This window comes from Bidens hawaiensis, unplaced genomic scaffold, assembly GCF_021521415.1.
Source record: "Bidens hawaiensis isolate Kalapana, Puna unplaced genomic scaffold, B.hawaiensis_p1.1 tig00009067_1, whole genome shotgun sequence".
NCBI classification, from domain to species: domain Eukaryota; kingdom Viridiplantae; phylum Streptophyta; class Magnoliopsida; order Asterales; family Asteraceae; genus Bidens; species Bidens hawaiensis.
This window is the reverse complement of record NW_027491664.1, coordinates 570,005-585,099: the sequence shown is the minus strand read 5'-3', so window position 1 is coordinate 585,099 and position 15,095 is coordinate 570,005. Positions and strand designations below refer to the sequence as shown.

General features: G+C 33.5%; 2 protein-coding genes across 3 annotated transcripts; one reads left to right on the top strand and one right to left on the bottom strand.

Moving 5' to 3' along the window:
- Nucleotides 1-2,144: 2,144 nt before the first annotated feature.
- LOC143530917 (G-box-binding factor 1-like) lies at nucleotides 2,145-6,890 on the bottom strand. The gene is made up of 12 exons (XM_077026324.1): nucleotides 6,827-6,890; nucleotides 4,403-4,548; nucleotides 4,278-4,322; nucleotides 4,072-4,158; nucleotides 3,882-3,971; nucleotides 3,652-3,797; nucleotides 3,497-3,551; nucleotides 3,355-3,403; nucleotides 3,071-3,279; nucleotides 2,850-2,927; nucleotides 2,630-2,755; nucleotides 2,145-2,529 (listed from the first exon to the last, which is right to left on the bottom strand). Exons 2-12 carry the CDS (start codon nucleotides 4,457-4,459, stop codon nucleotides 2,443-2,445), a joined length of 1,029 nt encoding a protein of 342 aa, XP_076882439.1. The 5' UTR covers nucleotides 4,460-4,548; nucleotides 6,827-6,890; the 3' UTR covers nucleotides 2,145-2,442.
- A 2,396-nt stretch (nucleotides 6,891-9,286) lies between these two features.
- On the top strand, nucleotides 9,287-11,146 carry LOC143530916 (chalcone synthase 1-like). Of its 2 annotated transcripts, none has more exons than XM_077026322.1 (2): nucleotides 9,287-9,482; nucleotides 10,103-11,146. In XM_077026322.1, the coding sequence occupies exons 1-2, from the start codon at nucleotides 9,287-9,289 to the stop codon at nucleotides 11,107-11,109; spliced, it is 1,203 nt and encodes a 400-aa protein (XP_076882437.1). In that variant the 3' UTR covers nucleotides 11,110-11,146. The 2 variants fall into 2 exon arrangements, with proteins under 2 accessions (XP_076882437.1, XP_076882438.1); XM_077026323.1 differs by having other exon boundaries at nucleotides 9,320-9,371.
- The last annotated feature ends 3,949 nt before the right edge of the window (nucleotides 11,147-15,095 follow it).

Sequence of the window (15,095 nt, the reverse complement as noted above, 5' to 3'; positions counted from 1 at the left end):
AGGTGGTGGGACGCGACGTGTTCGCGCAGTGAGATAACTTAATTGTAAAAGTCACCGTTCAAAAAAAATTATAATGTACTTTAAATGCTTTAGAAAGGTACAAAATATTGACATTTTCATAAAAGTGTTATCTTTTATTTATTTATTTAGCTTTTATACGTGCCATTATTGGGGAAAAAAGCACTTTAGAAGCTTTATATTTTGTAAACCGTTTTATCTTTTATTTAATAATGTATAAACCTATTTTTAAATTATTTACATACAAGTTCAAAAGATAACCTTAAAAGAAAGCCTGGCATTTTAAAAAGTAAAAGAAAAAACAAATAAAAATAAAACGTTTATTTAAAACAGAAGAGATAAAATTCTAAAAAAAATAATAATAATCTTATAATGATATTTACACAAATAGCAAAAAGATAATGTGTCCCAATTTAATTGGCGACTTTTGGAACAAGTGTGACACATATAGATGGATTCCATGATCACTTGTTCATGTTTATTCCACTTTTAAAAAGAAGTCCATGATTGTTCCAATTTTATGAGTCAACAACTAAACATGGTTAGCATGGAAATATCCCTTTTCAAAGGAATATGAAAACAAGATAGATTTTCGAAGTCATGAGATAAGCCCAACCAGATGCTACCCTTGGGCCCTGCATATAGGTGCACAAAATGGTTTCTTTAGTTAACTGGTTTGGAATAGGTTTTCGAAGTTTACAGAGAGCGCTTTCTTTGAGAACCGGTTCAGGTTTGCAACAAGGTTTAAAGTGATTGACGTAGCTCCGACATCAACAGATGATTGTTCACTTTCGAAGCCATTTGAAAATGTTTCTGATGTTAAAACTTAAGAGAGTAAAGAGTGTTTCTTAGTGTTAAAATTAAAGCGAAGCATTCAATATCTAGTTATACAAATGAATGGGGAGCAAAAAGGTCGCAAAGAAAACATAAAAAAGCGGCTATAAAGTCATTAGATAACTAGTTAAAAAAATCATTTTTAACTACCCGTTTTAACACGCGCTTCAATATAGCCGGTTCCACACCCATGAAATAGAATGTCATTAGATAACAGCTAGTTTAAAAATAAGCAGGTGATAGGGTTTTAAGCAGTATTGGTAATGTGTTTGATATGTTTTCCGAATGTGACAAGTAATGGTGTAACAAAAGTATTATTATGACCAACTAAATAATAAAGAAAACAAAGCCTTAATGATGTTTTTCAAAAATCTTGAAATCTGAAATGGAAATTGGAAGTGTATTTGTCAAGTAAAAAAAGTTTAAAAATTTTATAAAAACAAATTGAATATATGGCCAAGTAAATGTAAAATATGACTAGTTCTTTTTTTAAATATTAAATATCTTAAAAAACAGATTGGAAACTGCAAATGTATCTTCACAAAAATGAAAATAAATAAAAATAAAATTATATAAAGCTTTTCTTTAAATTCTAAAACGAGTTAACATGACAACCTGGCTTTTTATTTTATACAGGTTAACACAAACTCACTTTCATTTAAAATGGGTTACCCTGAAAATGACCTTTTTAAACGTGACTTTTATGATCATGTTAGTTGACAAAAAAACGAGTTAGCATGACAACCTGTCTTTTATGATCATATCAACTGAAAAAAAAAAAACCTTTTTTTCGTGTTGGGTCAAGAATAGCCGCCCTTAGTCAGTTACAAACCGGTTCTATAATCGGTTCAGGATGGCTTTCAATTCTGAAACCGATTTTTTTTTCACCTCCAGATATATTTAACTAATTCACATGGAATCTAACAGCTTTGTCCTATTGAATAGTGTAATGTGTTTTGAGTTTAGATCTAGGATTAAACAAGGAATCTAGCCATGGCAGAAAACTTTTATAGCCGAAGCAATTGTTGAAAGTGACAAGTGTCAATGACGATTCATAAATTCATTGAGGTGACCATAATTCAAGCTCAGAAACATGTACGAGAATGTTCGAACCGTTGTCTAAGTCTCGAACTATACACTAACAATATTTGAGCTCGGCTGTAAATGAATTAACTCAGCTTGGCTCGTAAAACAATCTGAGTTCCAGTTTGACCCTGGCTCAGCTCAACTCGTGAAGGATCGTACATTCGTACCACAAGATAATATTGTAAGATGTGGTTCATAGTTGCAAGTTAATCTTAAAAAAAGATCATTCCAGATATGATTACTCATAAAACTATTTTAAACAAAGAAGTTAAGATGAGAACACATAATTCTCATGTAATTCCTAGATTTCCAAGTATTACTTTAACTTCTACAACAGCAAGCATCAAGACCATACATATTAAAGATCATATAATGTCACGGTTACCTTGGTTAATAGGTGTATAAGAGCATGTTGCGTTTACTCAAATGAATCCTAAAGCCGATTCCTTTTGATGACTCGAAAATGGTTGTTGATCTAATTGTATAAGCTTTGTTGTCATAATGTCAACTTTCACCTTCGTTCGTTCGAGATTGAAGATGTGCATCGAGTTTTGAAACAGCCTCAGGTCCAAAAAACCTAGTTAACTCATCCTGTCCAACCAACATAAATCATAAATAACATACATGTTGTGATAATTTCAATTTAATAAGGGGACATGATGAAATGCAAAATAATTTGGTGTTAATAAACCTTTATTGAATCATTTTCAGCTGTAAGCTTCCCACATTCCTCAGAAAGCCTCTGCAACTCATCTTTAAGTGAGTGATTCTCACTGTTTAGTGTCTCTACTCTTGCCTGTAGCTCTTCACACTCGGCCTGGGGAAGATAGAGTATAATACTAAATACTGTAAATTATCTATATTTAAATCGGGCTCAACTTGTTAATAAACATATCTCTAGTATACATTACCTGCTTGCGCAACCTTGATCTTCTAGCCGACTCTCTATTGGATTGCTTCCTTTTCTGCCTCTTCAATTCTCGTTCATCCTGTTGCCAATAAAGCGGCATGCGTTAGTTGTTCAAAACGTTAAATATGTTTATAAATTAAAAAAAATTCAAAATTTAAAAACAAATCAATGAAACTTAAAAAAGGGGTTGGTAATTAGCCAACAGATAACTAATTAGTGTACCTGACCCCACTGATCAGCCATTATTGGTGGTGGAACCACTGGTTGTGACACACCAGAATGATTCGGTTGCAGTTTCATAGACCCAGGTCCAGCAGATGGGTTCCACAGGTCCATCCCCATATTAAGATTGGTAGCAGGCATAGAAACTACAGGATTCCCAGGAACTGGCATCGGACCATTGGGTCCAGAATTGTTGTTTCGTGCATTCGCTGCAGAATGAAAAATTAAAATTTATGATAATATTTCACATGCACATAAAACTAAGTTAAAGTGTGAAGAATCACCGTCTGCAAGCATCTGATGGAAGCTTCCCTTTTTGCCTCCAGAATATTCCTGAAGATACCATTTTGACATGTCAGTATACGAAGAAGAAAGAAAATAGTTTGTCTCAAAAACAAAATCTGACTACTAAGGTGAAACACATGCCTGTTGGTTATCCTCATCGCTTGCATCAGATGAGCCATTATTTCCACTTTCAGCACTGTTTATTGTTTATATTCAAAATTTGAAATTGGCATAGTAAAATAAATATGTCAGAATGCACCAGCTAAATTTATGAATCCAAATTTAGATATAGAAACCTTTGGGTGGCATCGTCATTTCCTGAACTTGAAGCCGTCTTCCCAGTGGCATTTCCAGAAGTTTCCTTTGACTTTTTGTTGACTTTGTCCTTCCCATTAGAGACCTTTGATTCCAATTCTGTGTTTGGCTGCACAGTGCCAGGGGTCTACAAATAAAATAATAAACAATGACAATCAGATAACAATATTCACTTTACAGTTTACATCATATGATGTAAAATGATTCTTACCATAGGCATACCAGGATGACCATAAACTCCTGCTGGTGGATATAGTGCGGCATATGGAACTGGAGTTCCATAAGGTGGCATCATAGGATGCTGAAATAATTTTACATAGAATAGATTATTAAAATAAATGCCGACTATAACATAACATATGCATCTCAATATTTTTTTACATGTAGATAGAAATGCTTACCTGACCACCGCCCCATGCATATGGATGAGGAGTTGAAGCAACAGCTGAAGCAAAGAAAGGCGGAGCAACTCCAGAACCATAATAAGCCTGAACACATAAGTCATTAAAAATTACAAAATCAACATACACATCACCTTGTTTTAATTCATCTCATCACATAACATCTGTTTTAATAAATCTATTAATAAAAAGAAGATAGCATGTACCTGCATAGAGCTTGACCAATCAGCATATGAGGGTGGAGGTGTTTCCTGTAGTTAGGAGAGTGAGATAACTTTGTATTTACACACAGAAGAGTTAACATAATTTACAAAAGAAAGAGTGAGGAAACCTGATTTAAGGTAGGTTTGGAATGTTTGGCAGGTGAGCTTTCCTCTCCAGTCCCCATGAAACTACAGGTTGGGTTATCAATGTGCACCCAACAATTCTCAGCCACCAGAGGACTTTTTATGTATTAGAAATATAACTGAGAAGCACCTGCAAAAATCAAATTTAGTGATGAACTAAACCATCATAGTTTTTCATCATTATGTTGATAAATTACGTGAAAATCTCACAAAAATACTTTCAATAAACAGACAGCAACATATCTTATATGTTTCAATGTTTGATAGCATTCATACTTCATAGGAGATGATTTGTAGTCATCTTTACTTCTTTTCAGTAGTTTTGTGGTGTCTTTCAGGATCAAGTTAGTTCAACGCCTTTAATCGTTTTTTTAGAGTGTTGATGATGCTTATTTGCATAACCATCCAAGTCCGGTTTTTTTAGAGCGGATTAGTTTGCTGCTACTTATTTTAGGTTAGGTGTTTTGGATTTGTAATTCTAGCTTCTTGCTAGTTATTTTTATGAAACTTGTGTTGCTGTTTAACAATTTGCTAAATTCAGATCTATAAAAATCAAAATGTCTTTTAACATCACACAATTATGCCCTCTTTCAAAAACTTGGATAATTTAACTGTTGAATCTTTAAATATTATAGCATTTGGTAAAAGCTAAGATCTTTGAACAAAGCATCTCAAAATAGAAATGATTGCACAAAGCATAGCAAATTTTGATTAATTATTTTGAAGCCAAATTTTTCTGTTTGCAAAACAAGTATGACTCAAAATAAATATATTATTCTCTAAAATAGTCCAAATATCTCATAAAATTGCAATAATTTCCAAATTAAGATGTCCCACAATAATTGAAGTATTTCCTTTTTTGTCAACCTTTTATATTGAAATACTAATTTCAATGCTATAGTTTTGGTCCATGTGACCCCCTCCGCACAAATTTGTTGTCATAAATGGGTATTTGAGATGTTTGACATATAATCAAACAAATGAACAATACCCCATAACCATGGGTGTGAAAGTATGCCATTTTTAGCCATGCATCATGCGCAAAGTACTTCTACAGCTATAGCACGCAAAGCAAATGTCGCGCCCAACTTAATTAATGCACACTTAACATTGACATCGCCTTTAGCCTTTAGGTACAAAGATTTTACGTTGGCTCATTTTTTCAACCTCCAATAGTTCTTTTGTATGTGCCATGTGTGTATTATAATACTTGTAATTTTATATTAGTTTTCCCATATATTCATGAGATGCCAAATCTTGACATATATTGCAAAAAATATTATTTGTCTAGCTTAGATATGCATTCCTCGTCATTCTACATCTGAAACAAAGGATGCCTTAATATTGTCTTAAAGATGATGCTTCACGTCACCTAGGAATGAACCTTGAAAACTAACAAGAAAACAGCAAACAACAAACCTAGCAAGCTACAAATGTAGTCGGTATGTATGTGGCCAAAATGAATCCCTTTGAAACATATCTTTACAGCATAGAGCATTAAAACCAACAAAGTAATAAGGTTTATCAAGGAAGCAAACCCTTCTCAAATGTTTCCCAGAGCTACACAATTCTCAATGTGAAAACTTGTATTCTGGACCACATAAACATATAGATGCCGCATATTTGTGTCGTCGACAATCTTTCATCGAATCATCGGTAAAACAACATATAAATGAACTAAAAATCCTGTTTCCATTCATTGATTACGATTTACGGTGGTTAAACCTTTTTCTGTAATCCATATAATATAAATGAACTAGAAACCTTTTTTTCCCTTTCTATTATATATTTCTCTTCAACTAAAATCATCATCATCATCATACTCAGTAATACCCACCAATAGCAAAGGTATGGTAGGGTCTAGGGTCTGAAGAGGGTAAGATGTAGACAGCCTCTTCCGGTGAGACCCCCGACTCGATCTCTTCAACTAAAATAAGCATCCTATATTTTACTTCTATGAATTACAAAAACATTCCATATAAAAAAATCCACCCCTAAAAGACGATTTTCGGGGCTCTAAATCTTTAAGTCAGCCTTGTTTTCTTAAGCAATAATTACTGCTTCTTACGTACTTTAAATTAGCACATCAAATAGATATGATCATTTGTGGTTTATGTTACCTAATGAAACCACTAGTACCTGATCATACATAACCTAACCGCTTAATCTATATTAGTAAATATTTACGTTCATTATCGAGTCTGAGCCCTAGCTCTAAGGCGTAATATCATGAAAATCAAAATTAAAATTAAAATTGAATCAGTAATTCAACAAAAGAGCTTCGCATGACTGCTAACTTATCTGCATCATAATTAATAGCGTTGCGTGTGTGAGAGTGTGTGTTTGAAGATGCTAATTATAATTAATTAAAGAGTGAGAGAGAGAGAAAGAGATAATAATAATCGTACCTGTTCCACCGGCGGTATAAGCGGCGACAATTAGAGCCGGAAGAAGTGTGCAGTCAATTTGAGCGTGGTTTGAACCGGCGTTCGAAAATGGTGGTTTGGTTGGATTTGGATGGGTAGGGTTAGAGAGACGACACGTGAAGGTTGAGAGGGATCCAGCTGTCAATGGGACACTGGATGGATACACATGACGAGGCAATCAATTAACCCATTCATCACACTTTATATTATTTACTAGGTTAGACTCCGTGTGACACACGGGTTGATCAAAAATATAAAAAAAAAATCATATATATAAAAAATAAGATAAAAAATAGGTTCATGTTATATAAACAATTATAGTATTATACTACTTTAAAGTATACATATAAATTACAATTCTCTAAAAATTTTCTTGACTTTGGTTTACGGTCATCGCAACATATGTATCGGAAAATTTTAATGTATATAGATTAAATTTCAATAAAACTAATAAATTTATCGAAAAATTTTAAGACTACTTTGAAAAAGTTTATTTATCTTCTTTTTAATAACGCAGTATTGCAAACTTATAAATAATTTAAATGTTTTCGTGAAAATTTTTTACCGGTACTCAAAATTTTAGCTCGAAACTAAATCTTTGATTTGTTCACCCTACATATGTAACTAACAAACAATTTTCTGTTACAAAAATAACTAAAACAATTATATAATTATCCTTCTGATTCGAATTTGATTTATAATATGATGGTGAATTAGGATGATAAAAATTCTTAATATGATAGGCATTCCAAGTTTGATTTTGAAATTTAATTAAAATAATTAAAAAATAATTAGAAAATGTCATGTGTCACTTTAAAGAAATTTGGTGAAAAATAAAATGAGAATTTGATGGAAAATCCACCAGTTTATTATATAGAGAGATGTTTGGCCGTGGGAAGTATATATTTTGTAAAAAAATACAAAACCAACATTCTTTATTAATACATTGGTATAACTTATATGAAAATAATAAACATAATCGTGACGTAACGTTCAGGTATGACAACTATAGTGCATACTCTTTTCATTATATTTAATATTGTTTGTTTATTTTTAGCTAGTTTAATTAAGACGTACATGTTTTATATTGTATGATTAGTTTTTAGCTAGTTTAATTATTTTGATTTTGAAATTTAATTTAAATAATTAAAAAATAATTAGAATATGTCATGTGACACTTTAAAGAAATTTGGTGAAAAACAAGATGAGAATTTGATAGATAATCCACCTATTTATTATATAGAGAGATTGTTTGGTTAGTTTTTAGGTAGTTTAATTATTTTGATTTTGAAATTTAATTAAAATAATTAAAAAATAATTAGAAAATGCCATGTGGCATTTTAAAGAAATTTGGTGAAAAACAAAATGAGAATTTGGTAGAAAATCCACCTATTTATTATATAGAGAGATTTATATATAGATTATTAACATTATGGTATGTAACGGAATCGAACGTTTGGTGTGAAGTTTGTTTATGTTTGTTTATTTATAAAATGAAAGAAAGTGAACACGTGTTTTGTCCGTTCATTATGTTCGTTTGCATATTCATAGAAAATAATTAAATATACCTTGATATATTATCTAATAACCGTCTGTGTTCATTTATGTTTGTTTACGTGTGTTCATTTGTGTTTGAATATATTTTTTTAAATTATGTTCATTTATACTCGTGAACCATTCACTAGATTTTAAATGAACTACATGAACACAAAGATTTGTCCAAGCCAATGTTCTTGTTCGTTTATAGTAGGGGTGACAATTATGACCCATTGATTGAATGTGTTGTATCAAAATGTATATGATGGGTCAGAATAGTTCAAACTAAAAAAATAAATGATTGAAATGGGTCAAAACGGGGTGACATTTATCGGGTTTTTTTTATGGAACGAGAAAAACGGAGGAAACGTTTTCGTATTTTTACTTTTTAAGTTTTTGATTTACATTTCGAGTTATAATTTTTTAATTATTTTTTTTTAATTTTTTAGTGAGGGTTTTTGAAATGGGTCAACTCGTTTTGACCCGTTTAAATATTGTCACTTAAATAGTATCTTGTGTTATTGACCAATCCGTTGCACCCCAACATGTTTTGTACACCTAATCGTAACTACCATTAATATTCTTTAATATCCTCTAATGCTTCATGATGTTTATTGAATTATCTTGAAGAAAACTACTTCATTTATATATTTTTATGGATAATTTTTATGTGGACCGTTGAAAAAGTAACTCATATGTCGTTTTAAAAAATAACTCCTATTTATATTCATTGAGAATGAAATAATTCCTATTTATATAATGTTGAAAAATGGCTCTTATACACCAATAAGTACATACACATCTATCGTTGAAAAACAACTCCTATTTTGTAGATTAACTCCTATATATTGTTAAAAAATTTTAACAGCCATATCATATTCTTCAATAGATCAAGTTAGAAAAATAATGACATCATTTCATAATGCTGTAGACGTTGAAGAAATTCGAGAGACCCAACGGGCACAAGGTCTAGCCACTATTCTTGCCATTGGTACGGCAACTCCTCCTAATGGTTACAATCAAGCTGATTACCCGAACTACTATTTTCATGTTACAAACAGCGAGCATATGATTGATCTTAAAAATAAGTTCAAACGCATTTGTAAGTATTTCACTTCACTTAAGTTATGGCATAGGTAGGTCACGAAACGAACAGAATGAACATGAACACTTAACCAAACAAATATTTGTGTCCATGTTCGTTTAATTAATAAAAGAACATATTTGTGTTCGTTCATTTAAAATCTAAACGAACTGTTCACGAACAAATAAAATGAATATAATATCTGGACAAACGTAAACGAACAAAAATGAATAAAAATAGAGCATTAATTAAGTAGATAACTCATCCAAAAATGATCATTCACGAGCATAAATGAACAAACGAAACGTGGGTTTGTGTTCGTTTGTTTCATTAAATGAACACAAACTTTTTGTTCACGATCCTCCGTTTATTAAATAAACAAACATGAACGAACTTCCTGCTAACAGTTCATTGAGCGTTCAGTTCATTTATAGTCCTAGTCATACGATTAATATGGATTTTCTTTATAAAAGTTATGGTAACCAGGCTTGGTAAGCCTGAGTTCTCTCCTTCAAATTGAACTTGAAGTTTTTTTTGTTTCATACTACACTTATCTATAGTAATATTTGATATAAATCTATTTCAATTTCTTTTCTATAGTGTTCTATATAATTTTTTTACTAAAAACCAACTTGTAGGTGACAAAACAATGATAAAGAAGCGATACATGGTCCTTACAGAAGAGTTTCTAAAAGAAAACCCGAACATGTGCGAGTACTCGAGTCCATCCTTGAATACTCGTCAAGACTTGTTGATCACCGAAGTCCCAAAGCTCGGTAAGGAAGCCGCTACAAAAGCCATAGACGAGTGGGGACTCCCAAAATCTAAGATCACCCATGTCATCTTTTGCACCACCTCAGGAATCGACATGCCCGGTGCTGACTATCAACTCACGAAGCTACTCGGTCTCTCCCCTTCGGTCAACCGGCTCATGATGTACCAACAAGGCTGCTCGGCTGGGGGCATGGTCCTTCGTGTAGCCAAAGACCTTGCTGAAAACAACAAGGGCTCGCATGTGCTTGTTGTCTGCTCAGAGATCATGGCTACTATCTTTCATGGACCCAGTGAGGACCATGTCGACGCTTTGGTCGGGCAAGCACTTTTTGGGGACGGAGCTGCTGCGATCATCGTGGGTTCGGATCCAGATTTGGCGGTTGAAAGTCCGTTGTTTGAGATTGTTTCTGCTAATCAAACGATCATACCAGACACTGTGATGGCAATAAAGTTGTACTTGAGGGAGGACGGGCTCAAACTTCACTTGCACAAGAATGCACCCGATATGATCTCTGAGAATATAGAGAATATATTAATGAAAGCGGTTCATCCACTCGGTTTACGTGACTGGAACTCAATGTTTTGGGTTGTGCATCCGGGTGGTAGACGCATACTCGACCTGGTGGAGCTGAAACTTAACCTTAATAAACACAACTTGAGGGCCAGTAGGCATGTACTAAGTGAATATGGAAACATGACTAGTAGTTGTGTGTTGTTTATTATTAACGAGATGAGAAATAAATCTATAGAGGATGGAGAAAGCACCACTGGTGAAGGTTTAGATTGGGGTGTGCTGTTTGGATTTGGACCGGGTTTGACAGTTGAAACGGTTGTTTTGCATAGCAAACCCTATCCTACTACGCAGAACTGATGGTTGAATTGGCACACAATAATAAGAATCAACTTTGGGTTCCAACTTTGATTAATAATAAATTAGTAACGGTTTAATGTGTAAGAATGCTTTCATTGGTTTAGTGTAATCTGTATACTTTCAATGATCGGATCGATAAAAGCTGAGTTTAAGTGTGATGGTGTATACATGATAACATGGTTCTGTTGATACAAATCGTAACACCTAGATATTCCATTTTGATCACTTGAGTGCAAAGAATGTACTTCCATGAAAAAATAATATTCCCTAAATATACATTTCAACTGCATCAAACCTGATCATTTATTCGTGTCAGCTAACAGCTTCTCTAACTCAATTACAACAAATCATGTGTAGAAAGTTCAGTTGATCTGACAAATAAAAAATAAAATCAACAAATTAATTATGCATTATAAAACTATCGAACTCGAAGTCTGACAACATGCCTCGGTTGTGTAACAGTCCAGCTACCGACACAACATAATATTGTGTGCTTTGTCCGGGATGAATCATCGTCGTCCTACTGATTTGATTTTGGTTGCCCAGACAGAGACTTCCCTGGAGGTCACCCATTTTGATGCTACTCCCATCTGAGCACGCTTAACTGTGAAATTATCCTCTCATCCACTATCATTAAGCTCCCCAAAAAACGTTATGATGAGGAGGATATTCGCCTTCTTATAAAAAAAGATCTCGTTCTCCTCCCAAATCAATGTGGGATGTCACAAGTCGATCCAATGATTCTATGTTTATTTAATATTTAAATAATAAACGTCAGAAGCAATTTTTTTTCAAAATCAGTCGGCGTTGTCGTAAAGGCCTAAAGTTGGGTTGGTCCGACCAAATTCCTAGCAAATTAAAAAGAAGGCGGCCTGATGATATTTAAGTCATAGTCGCATTAAAGAAAAAATGATGCACGCTATACAACAGTACCTTATGTTGACAAGCAACAATCGATAAACACGATGAAATATTGTAGAGTGTTGGCCCAGACGGATCAAACAATCGAATCAAACGAACTTATCAAACAAACTAACACGAGATATTGGGGTGACAACCCTCGACTCTTTTCATATAATCAAACGAACATAACGAACTTATCAAACGTACATGGAGATGAGACTCCTTGACTCTCTTTGACTCTCTCTCAACTCTCTCCCAACTCTCAGCAAAACAACTAATAATCTAGACTTTATTTATAGACCTACTAAACTTCTTATCCAAGACAACCCCAACTTCCTCTCCAAGACAAACCTTTCCTAAACCTTTATAATTCAAATACCTAAATTAACACATAATTAAATAAACCCTCAACTTTATTACTAATTCAAGATTAATCCTTCATTCACCCCCTTAATCTTGAATTGTTCATCTCTTTTGTACCACCAAGGTCTTGAATTCCCAATAGCACTCTGAACTCTTCAACTTTAATCATTGGTTCATCTTTGCCCTTTCTTCTCAGTTGTTTGTAACAAACTTGTTTAACAAGTTCTTCACATTCATCATTCATACCATCCACATTGATCTCACATACCACGTCATTCACCACGTTCTTCTTTCTCACTTTTCTTTTCTTTATTTGCTCATCAAAACTTGCAGATGCGCTATCCATTCCTTCTTTATCAGACCATACTAGGCCTTCCATTCTGACAATTCTTCTCAACCTTTCATTCGGTTCTGACTTATCATTAACAAATGCTCTATTGTTGACTTTCACACACACTTCTAAATCTACAGACCTGTTAGCTGCATCATTCCTTTCATTCAGTACAATATCCTTCCTCTCATCATCATCAGTAGCAGATTTCTTGCTTCCTTTCTGCTCACTTATCTTATCAATTTTCTCATCTTCAAGGTTGTTTGAGTCATAAAAACATACCTTAAGATTCTCCATCTTTTCTTCTTCTGAAGAAGAAGAAACTCTTTCTTTTTCCTCATTCAACCTTTCTTTTCCTTCACTTCTCAAAACAGCTTGCAAAGTTTCTTCATTCTCCGTAGCTTCCTGAGCATCATTATTACGTGCTTGTTCTTCTTGAACAATATCATCCAATCTTTCCTTCTCAACGATCTTATCCAATCTTTCTTTCTCAGCGGCTTCTTGAGCTGATTTTTCATCTTCTACCTTTCGTACATAATCAATTCCAAGATATCGAATCTTCAAAGCACGCCATACTTCCTTAGCATTCATAAGTATGCCAACTTGTACCAAGATATCTTCCGGTAGGGTTTGACATATAAACCCCAACGTTGTGTACATCTTCCTTTCATCTACAGCTACACCGAGTGTAGGTTCAATAACATCCCAAAAACCATAGTCTTTTAGATATCCCTCCATCTTGGTCGACCATACTTTGTAGTTCGATTTCGTCAATACTGGAAGTCCCCCAATCGTCATCGCGTCTTTCCTATCTTTACTTTATTTTTTGAACGCTCTTTCAGTTGGAATTGATTCCCAAACCCAAAATCAATCTCCAATAATTAACCAAACACTACAAACTTTTCTTTCCTGCCTACGGCCTCGGTTAAAACTAAACCCGTTCAACCAATCAGTTTAATGGTTTAACCCAATCTCTATTGAACTAACAAAAATCGAATTAAACCAACCTTACTCCCCTTTATATTTGAATAAAACAAAAACCCAATTGCAATCTTGATTGGAGGCAGTAACTTTTTCTCAAAACCAAAACCTATGAGTTATATTAATTAATTAAGAATATTTTGGCTTTGTGGTTCCTTTATTTTCTTGGTGCGATAACATAATATCAATGTTTTAAAAACCGTTATTTTAGTTGTACCAGATTGAACAAAAAAATGGTACAGCCGGTTGAACCGGGTTATACCGGGAGGTTCAACCGGTTGAATAATTTACCTTATAATTGCCTATAAATGTAACTTTAATCCAAAAATAACCTAAAACTAAATGACTCCTATTATAAAAAATAATCCTAGAGTTAATCCATATTAAAAAATAATGCCAAAGCACTCATTTTTAAAAGAATAGTCATAATGTTTACACGTTTGAATGTTAATTGTTGGGTTAAAAGTAATTTTGAAAAAATATTAGCCTCAAATATCAAAAATTCCTCGGGCTTAAAATCGGTTTGCCGGTAAAAACCGGTATTTTAGACAAAAACCGCCGGTACGATGTTCACGCAACCCGGTCAAAAATACCGGACTTAAAATACCGGCCTACTGTGCGAAACCCGGTTTAACCGGTTCAACCGGCCGATTTGAACCGGTTTTTAAAACACTGGATAATATACCTACTATTCAAACTTTTCAAACACGGCACACTCCAAAGGCTGTCTTTGATCGACCACAACCGCATATCAAATCCAAAACCCTAACATACCTTCATATCTTCAAACAAGATAAACGAACTTTTGTGAATCGTATCAGTTCAAAACTGCAATGAGCCTAAGCTCTGATACCAATTGTTGGCCCAGACGGATCAAACAATCGAATCAAACGAACTTATCAAACAAACTAACACGAGATATTGGGGTGACAACCCTCGACTCTTTTCATATAATCAAACGAACATAACAAACGAACATAACGAACTTATCAAACGTACATGGAGATGAGACTCCTTGACTCTCTTTAACTCTCTCTCAACTCTCTCCCAACTCTCACCAAAACAACTAATAATCTAGACCTTATTTATAGACCTACTAAACTTCTTATCCAAGGCAATCCCAACTTCCTCTCCAAGACAAACCTTTCCTAAACCTATTATAATTCAAATACCTAAATTAAAACATAATTAAATAAACTCTCAACTTTATTACTAATTCAAGATTAATCATTCATAGAGAACAGCCTTAGATAATGTATTTGCATTATGCATTTGCAATGACATTTAACGTACTATTTATTTTTATTATATGAAATTTAGTTTGATTATTCATTACATGGTCCGACCAGATTTAATCCAAACTGAATCGAAAAAAATCATTATATAGCGTTAATCAATTCGTCTTCGA

What these genes read in the sequence shown, in the direction of transcription:
- LOC143530917 (XM_077026324.1), bottom strand. Translation starts at nt 4,459, where the DNA reads ATGGGGACTGGAGAGGAAAGCTCACCTGCCAAACATTCCAAACCTACC. An exon ending in ATGCATGGGGCGGTGGTCAG is followed by an intron (nt 3,972 to 4,071) that starts GTAAGCATTTCT and finishes AAATTATTTCAG; the next exon opens with CATCCTATGATGCCACCTTA. An exon ending in GTCATCCTGGTATGCCTATG is followed by an intron (nt 3,798 to 3,881) that starts GTAAGAATCATT and finishes TTTTATTTGTAG; the next exon opens with ACCCCTGGCACTGTGCAGCC.
- LOC143530916 (XM_077026322.1), top strand. Translation starts at nt 9,287, where the DNA reads ATGACATCATTTCATAATGCTGTAGACGTTGAAGAAATTCGAGAGACC. An exon ending in AAATAAGTTCAAACGCATTT is followed by an intron (nt 9,483 to 10,102) that starts GTAAGTATTTCA and finishes ACCAACTTGTAG; the next exon opens with GTGACAAAACAATGATAAAG.